At 19.1% G+C, this 9,304-nt stretch overlaps 3 protein-coding genes across 3 annotated transcripts; all 3 read right to left on the reverse strand.

The window, feature by feature from the left end:
- On the reverse strand, positions 1 to 1,023 carry PGSY75_0012100 (duffy binding-like merozoite surface protein; the record flags this gene model as incomplete). Its single annotated transcript, XM_018783259.1, has 1 exon — positions 1 to 1,023. A coding segment is annotated over one exon (1,023 nt), but the record flags the coding sequence as incomplete, so codon positions are not given.
- Positions 1,024 to 4,602: 3,579 nt separating this feature from the next.
- On the reverse strand, positions 4,603 to 7,287 carry PGSY75_0012200 (duffy binding-like merozoite surface protein; the record flags this gene model as incomplete). Its single annotated transcript, XM_018783260.1, has 1 exon — positions 4,603 to 7,287. One exon carries the CDS (start codon positions 7,285 to 7,287, stop codon positions 4,603 to 4,605), a length of 2,685 nt encoding a protein of 894 aa, XP_018638957.1.
- Positions 7,288 to 8,770: 1,483 nt separating this feature from the next.
- On the reverse strand, positions 8,771 to 9,304 carry PGSY75_0012300 (merozoite surface protein; the record flags this gene model as incomplete). The annotated part of the gene is made up of 1 exon (XM_018783261.1): positions 8,771 to 9,304. A coding segment is annotated over one exon (534 nt), but the record flags the coding sequence as incomplete, so codon positions are not given.

The following is a 9,304-nucleotide window of genomic DNA, read 5'->3' on the forward strand; positions in this document are numbered from 1 at the left end:
TTTGCAAACATAAGTCCCCCATTCTCTAAACCAACGAAACATTTGTGGTACCTCATGTATATTATCGTGGTTTGGACATTTATTATCTTTCTTTTCTTTCATATATTTGCACATCATTGAATTCCAAATATCATTTTTATTTTCCTTCCACCAATTTTCACGTTTCTCTTTTGTTTTTGTTTGATCATTATCCTTAAATACCTTATCCAAATTTTTACTTATCTTTTTAGAAATTATATCATCTATCATATCATTTCCTTTAAAAATATCTGCTATGTCTGCAAAACTATATTTAATTGCACTGAATATATTTTCAGGATGTTTCTCATGTTTTCTAAAAATAGATTCTGTTTCAGTAAAGGCAGCATTGATAAGTTCATTTTTAAGATTTTTTAATCTATCATAACTACTTGTTCCATTAATTCTATTAGAAATATTTCCGAAGCATAATTTTCTTCTCCTTGGAGGAACAATTAACCCTGCGTTTTCCGTTTTTACATCTATAAAAGTCCATGTATTATTTCTTTCTTCATACGTTCTCGTGAGGCATTTAGGAATTGTACTAATAACATTGCAAAATTTATCCATAGGACATTTATTCAAACCACCTTGTAGAGGTGAATTTTCAGATACACTCAGCCCTCCACCAAATGCACTACCATCAGGAATTCCACTATCTGTAACACTAAGACCTATAGTATTATCATATGTGTTATCTGATGCACTAATTATATTTTCTCTTTCTTTTGAATCTGTTCCTATAACAGTAAACTCTTTTCCTAAAGTAGATATATTATGAGCATTATTTAGGGAAGTGTTCTTTTCATTTACATCAATTTTAGAATTAATAAAGTTGATATTTCTATTGTCTAATCCATTTGTTATATCTAAACTATTAGTTGGTAATCCGTTTCTTAGATTTAAACCATTGTAATTTATTATGTCATTGCATTCAACATTCTTTAAATATATATGAATGTTCAAAATTAATAAAAAAGAGAAAATACTATATATTTTTTTCATATTGTGAATTATTAATATGACTTTTTTTTTTTTTTTTTTTTTGGTAAATAGAACCTTAATTAAATATAAAAATATATTAATTTTTATTTATAAATAAATAAAAATCAAAATAAAAATTACACTGTTATATAATATAATAATATAACAGTGTTTAAATAATTACTATTAGCATTTTATATAAACATATATAATATTATAAAAATATAATAATTCTTACATCTATTATAGTTCATGTATATTTAATTCAGTAACATAAAATAAAATTTTTAAAAACAAATAAAAATAAATATATATAATATTTAATTTAATTTTTATTAATTAAATAATAATTAAAAAATATATATTCATTAATTCTATTAATTTAATTACATTATACAAAACAAATTTTATGAGACGTTATAATATTTATTTTATAGAAATAAAAAGACATTTTCTCTAAAATTTGTTGTGCAATTAAAATATATAAATAATTTGATTTTATTATTTTAATCAAAAAATAAAAAAAAATGAAACAAAATAAAATAATAAAACAAATTCTCTTCATTATAATTACATTGCATTATTATTTTATTTTATCTTGATGGGTTTACATATTATAATATTCCATTTATATTTATTTCGTTTTTTTTCTCTTAGAAGAAATATAGGAAAAATTGGGTCGATATATAATTATACAAAATATATGATATGAAAATATATAGACAATACTTAATTCAACACATATACATATCTATTAAAATCTAATAATTTAATTTCTTCAATATAATTATTTAAAATTTTTAATTGTATTACATATATATATATATAATGGAAAATGTAAAAACAAATAATATATTTTATTTATATATTATTCCATATTAATGAATAAAATAGATATAAAAAAAAAACGTTTCAATCACAATGCATGCAATTTCTTTTTTTTGTAATACACATATATTTGTTTAACTTTGTAACGTAAAAAAAATAAAAAATAATAAATAAATTAATAACTAAAAAATTATAAATTATTATTCATATATTTACCTTTCTATTTTTTATAAAAGAACACGAAATATAATAATATTATAAATACACATTAATTATATATATTTTTTTTTTTTAAAAAATAATAAACAAAATATTTATTATTTATTAAGGTTAATAATTAAGATTCCATAATATTTCTATTTTAATTATATTTCTTTAAAATATTTTTTGTGCACCTCATACGAAATTTTATTTTATAATATATACAAAATGTTATATTATAAGCGTAAATTATTATATTTCTTTTGAATATATTATAATATGAAATTTATTATTATAATGCATATTGAAATGAATTAAATATACAAAAAAAATAACAAAAACAATAAATAAAATAATAATATATACTAATATAAAAATAAAATAATTAAATAACCCAAATAAACATAATTTTATAATATAAATTATATACAGGACAAAATATAACATATATAGAAAAGAGAAGAAATTAAAATAATAATTTCAATTATTTTTAAGAAGAAAATGTGCATAACAGAAAAACGTCTTTTGTTATAAATATATATCAACATTATTTTTATTATTAATTATTAAAATTTTATTATTTATTTTTTTTTTTTTTACGATTTTTATATTCATATAATATTTTAATAGAAAAAAATAATGGAATCATTAAAAATCACAAAATATTCTAAGATATTATTCAAAATAATATATTGTTTTACTTTTCTTATTCCTTCTTTATTTAGTAAAATAATATAAAAATTTTATTGTTTAATAAACGTCTGAATATATACCAGTATAATAATCATTGGTGAAATCTTTGAGATTTAATTATATCTATAATTTATAAATTTATATGTTCTTTATTATAATTAATGCAATTATATCCTGAATCATTTGAATTATCTTTTTCATATTATTTAGAAAGTATATTACTCATTAATGTTTTATCTATTTCTTTTATTTTGTTATATATATATATATTTTTTTTTTTTTTTTTTTTGAAAGATTTATTCTTTTTTTATTTACAATATAAATATATTCTTATGAATCATTATTCATTATATTTATAATTTCTTCTAATCTAAGACATAAGATTTAACTAAATTATGCAGCAAATAAAATAAAGTCATAATAACATTCCTTATTCACAAAAGAGCTTCGATTATTATTATATTTCTTTCTATTTATAATTTACTTATTTAAAAGATGGATTCATAAATAAAATATTCTTTATATTGTTTTTAAATTTTTTTTTTTTTTTTTTATGTTTTTTTTAAAGTGAAATTATAATATTTATAATTTCTCTTTAAAATTCATTTGCATAATTTAATAAATATTATTAATTCATTAATTGAAAATGCTTCAAAAACATATATCCATATATATATATATATATATATATTATATATATATTTTCAAGAGTGATAAAAAAAAACTATACCTTATTTCAAACCCTATAAATACATATGAAAACAAAAATTATTTTCCATAAGAAATAATCCTATGCATTTTTAATTTATTATAAATTAAATTTATATTTATAATTTTACAATAAGGATAATGTAAATTTTGAAATAATTGGATAAACTTATTTTCTAAATTTAGAAAGAAGCTGGAAATAGAATTTATGTCTTCTAGAAAAAGAAAAATATTTATTTTCTTAATTATTATTTATTTTTAAATATACTTAAATACATTCATGTAATATCTATACTATTTATATTGTTTTTTAACTTTGAAATATATTTTTAGAATGCAACAAAATAAAATATACATATTATATACATATATAGTTTGTGCTTTTCTTTTTTGGGATAACTATAAAAAGAAAAAAAAAAAACAAAAAAAAATTCTATATAAAATAATTTGAAACATATTGTAATCAATTTTGATCATAATAAATATTATGAATATATATTATTTGCTTTTAAAAATGTAATCCTAAGTAGAAACAATTTTCTTATAAAACAAAATCAAATAAATTGTGATAAACGTTTTGTATTAAATGATTAAATACAAAAGAGAATAATGAGACACAACACATATTTTCTTCAAAAAAAAAAAAAAACATTCTAATTAAATAATTTAATAATACCATATACTTATCTATAAAACATATAAAATTACATACATTTTTATTTTTATTAGGAACTCAAATATTAAAAATTCATATTATTAAAGTGTAATATTTTCAAACTTTAGCAGGATTTTTTAAAAAAAAAAAAAAGAAGACAATTATTTATATTTATTAATTTTTATAAATATCTATTAATAAAACTTTTGTGTACAAAAATTATATTTACGGTTATATTTATTTTCCATTTTGGATTAATATATCTTTATATATATCAAATATTTTGAGATGAAAGCATATGAAATTTCCATAATGTAGTAATGTAATTATAAAAAATTATAAAAATAATGTTGTTTTGTTTTTATAAATATATATTATATAAAAAATATAAATAACGAAAAAAGAAGATATAATTTTTTATCTGTGGTAAATCAACATATTAATTGTTAAAAAAAAAAAAAAAAAGAAATTAATTAATAAATATATATATGTATTTTTTGTATGTACATATATGTTTATTTATTTATTTGAAATAAACGTGTTATATCTCCAGTTAAATCTTTTAAAAGAGATTCAAAATTATTTTTGTCTTTAAACAAACTAAATAGATCTTTCACTATAGACTCAGCATCCTTTTTTGTTTCCATATTATTATTTAAACCTATAGATAATGATTCATGAGGATTTTTATCATCTGAGGAATCAATTGTTTCTTCTTTTTTCTCATCTTCTGTCTTTTTCTCTTGTTCTCCTCCTTTAGTGGATTTATCTTCTTCCTCATCTTGTTCCTCTTCATCTTTTAATTCATCTTGGTCATCTTCTTCTTCAAATTCATCGTATTCCTCTTCATCTTGTAATAAATCTTGTTCCTCTTCTATTTCTTCTTTTTTTAATTCTTCATCAGCTTGCTCTTCTTCTTTTTCTTCTTGTACATCCTCATTTTGTTTGATTATATCTTCTTTATCCCATGATGTTAAATTTATTAATTCCAAGGAATCACTTTCTTTAGAAGAAATATAAGGATTCGTACCAGGAACATGTACATTACCAAATTCCCATCCTAAAACACGTTCATAAGGATCATGTGGTAATTCTTGTTGTGAAGGTTGAGGAGAATTTTGTTGTAATGGTAAGGGTGTGCTCTGTTTTGCTACTGCATCCTCACTATTACTATGCCTAGTAGATTCATTACTTCTGTGTTCATTTTCCGATTCAGATTTTTCGTCTTTTTCTTCTTCACTTCCTACATCATAAGTTAAAGAACTTAAACCATTTTGTACTGATGATACAGTTTCTTGAACAGAATTAGCTGCATCACTAACTGTATTAATTGTTGTAATTGTTGATCCTGGAATTCTTGACATAAAACTTGCAATACTTATAGGATCTAAAGAAAATGATGGAAAACTAATACCTGGTATTCCAAATGAAGGAAACCATGATAATTTTTTTTTACTTGCTTCGTTTTCATTTATTTTTTTATTTGACAAACGTTTTTTTTTTCTAGAGCCACTTTTAAATGAAAATTCATTAGATACTTCATTCTGATCATCTAAATGTTCAGATACATATGTAGATGTTTCATCTTTAAAAGTAGATTCATTTTCAATTTCTTGGTGTTTTTCTTCATCATCCTTTTTACCATACATTCCTAAACCAATATTATTATTTTCATATGTTTCATGGTTAACCATTATACTAGGATCGACAATATCATCATCCGATTTCTTTATATTGTCATCTAACCCTAGAGTATTATCTACATATTCTCCTTCTGCGGATCCTTCAACCATTTTAGATTCTTCCTTGAGTTGTTCATTATCTTTATTACCTAAGTCGTCTGTTGGATCAATTACCTTTTTGTTAAAGCTATTATATCTTTCATTTGCTTTTATTTCCTTTATCATATTAAAAACAAATTGATTATCAAATTTATTTACGGAAAATATATTATTTAAACTATTTTTTATACATTTGCATTCAGAACACCTTTCGTTTAAATAATCTTCAGGTTTTAATCCTTTCACATTGTCATAATTATTTTTGTCCTTTTCAAACTTTTTAGATTGATCAAACCACTGTTGTTTTCTTATATTAATCCATTCTACATATTGATGTAATACATATTTACATTGATCATTTTTTTGCATTTCTTCTACAGATGAAATATTTTCAATTTTATTTTTCCTTATATTACATAATTGTATTAAAATATTCAAAATATATTCATATTCATAACAAACATATTTTCCCCACTCACCAAACCATCGTAAAAATTGTGGGACTTCATCAATATTATTGTGTTGTGGAAAATTTTCAACATTCTTTTTACCACTATATGCACAAATCATTGCTTCCCAAATATCATTTTTATTATTATTCCACCATTCCAATCTTTTTTTTATTATATCCTGATCCCCATTTTGTTTAGAAAATATATTAAGTAATCTTGAATTTATATCTTTAGTATTTTGATTATCTATCATATCTGTCCCTTTTACTAAATCTCCTATATCAGAAAAACTGTACCTTATTGCTGTAAATGAATTTATATTATCGTTCTTAAAATATTTCATTATTGAATATGATTCTCCTGAAGCAATTTTAATAATTTCTTCTTTTAATTTTGTTAAATCATTTATAGAACTCCTAAGATGTCCTATATTTAAAAGACATAATTTGTTTCTCCTTGGGGGAGTGTATACCCCAAAATTATCAGTAAAAGAATTTTTCACTTCTCTACTATTCCAATCATCCCCTTCATTAAAACTTTTTTCAGGACAATATGAAAAAGATTCATTATATTCACAAATATTCTTTTGATAATCTATAATTTTATTTGCTTCTTCATTTAAACTAGGAGAAAAAGACATTTGTTTATTTTCATCTTTATTAACATTCATAATAATATGATCTTGGCTATTATTTTCTTTATTGTCTAAAACAATGTTACTTTTAGGATGTATATTATATTCATCTTGTGTTACTTCATATATTGATTCTTCTAAATTATTTTTATTAAAATTAGTACTCTCATAGTACTTTTTATTATCATAATTTCTATCCGAATTACCTGTTTCTAGCACATGTCCTAATTCGGAATCTTTCTCATTTATAATTTGGTTACATGATATATCCTTAAAATATATATAAATATTCAAAAGTAAAATATATAGAGAAATATTATAAATTTTCTTCATCATAAAAATGATATATCTTTATCTATATCTATCTATCTATATATATATATATATATATAAGAAATATTAATTTATATGTATGAATAAAAATTTAATTTTAAAAAACATATAATAAATGAAATAAAAAAAGAAAAAAATTGATATTATTAAATTGTTTAAATTATTTATATAATTCTCTATATGTTATAAATTACATGAATAATATAAATCACACATATAGGTGTGTTGAAATCATATAATACTTTGAAACAAATATAACTTGAATATATATATATATATATATATATATATATATATATATATATATATATATATATTATATATATAATATATATAATTTTATTTAATTTTTAAGAATTAAAAATTATATTAATTATATTAATGAAATTTAATTAAAATAGAAAAGTAAAAAAAAATGCTTAACTTTAACGGATTAATTCTGAATCTAAAAAGACATTCTTAAATTCTGTGTGCATTAAAATATATATATATTTTTTTTTTTCAAGAAAAATAAAAAATAAAATAATTATAAAAAATAAAAAAAAAAAAATTTTCTTTTACATAAATGATATTGAATTATTATTTTTTATATTAATATTAGTAAAAAATATAATATTTTATTCTATTTAATTTTTTTCAATAATGGAACATTGGAAAAAGGAAATCATTATAAATTTATATATTAGATATAGGAAATTAGTGTAACGAATATAAAACTCACTATATATATATATATATATATATATTATATATTATATATTATATATTTTTTTTTTTCCTTTTAATTTCTTAAATATTATTTGTAATATCATAAATTAATTATAAGTGAAAACCCGATAATCATTAATGTAATATATTACGGTGTTTTGTATATTCAGAATAAAAAAAAAAAAAAAAAAAAATTAAAAAATTAAATATTTATATTCTTATGTTTATTGCTTTAATATTTATAAGAAAACAACAAATGAAGCCATATTTTAAATATATATATTTTACAAATTAACAATAGTGAAATATTTTATTTTAACTAATATCCATTTATAGTATAATTTTGTCTATTATTTCCTCTAAATTATATTATATTATTTTAATTAATTTTTTGGAGTACTGAATGTGAAATTATATCAAAATTTTAAGGAAACGTTTCAATATATATATAATGTTCATTACAAAATATGAAGTATTTTGTTATGATGTTATAAAAAAAAAAAAAAAAAAAAAAGTACAAAAAAAAGTATTAACAAATGAAAAAATAAATAAACAAATCAAATAAATAATTAAAAAAAGTAATGTTAATAATACAAATAAATAGAAAAATTATAAAATATATATATTAAATATAGAGAAAAATAAAGATATGAATTTAAAATATGTATAAAAACAAAAATTTGTTAAAAAAATATTATTAATTATAAATATATGCATATACCTAAAACAAAATATATATATATATATATATATATATATATTTTATGGTAAATATTTAATTATATGTAAAAAATTCCATAAACCTATGTTTTAATCCTCTTATGGTAGCATCTAATTCATTTTTTCCATTTAAAATACTTATCAACGCTGTGATTAATGTTTGTGCAGCTTTTTTTGATTTACCATTATCCTTATAGTTCTCATAAATTAAACTAAAATAATTATTATCATTTAATGAATCTTGTATATTTTCCTTCTCTAAGTCATCTGTATCTACTGTTTCATTTTTATTATCTTCTAACATTTCTTCTTCTAATACTTCGTCCTCATCTAATATATCGTCTTGTTGTTTGGTAATTTCGCTTTCGTATTTTTCTAATTCTTCTTCCTTATCTTCATCATATTCATCCTTTTCATCTTTAACATCTTCGTTTTCCTTAGCAATATCATCTTTATCCCAAGAAGTTAAATTTAATGATTCTAAAGCATATTTTTTTTTATTTTCTTGATTCGACTTTTTCTCCGTAAAATATAAACCACCACTAAATTCTATACCATCGTCCATAATAGGAGAATATGTAGGAGATGA

Source organism: Plasmodium gaboni (genome assembly GCF_001602025.1).
Source record: "Plasmodium gaboni strain SY75 chromosome Unknown, whole genome shotgun sequence".
Taxonomy (NCBI): domain Eukaryota; phylum Apicomplexa; class Aconoidasida; order Haemosporida; family Plasmodiidae; genus Plasmodium; species Plasmodium gaboni.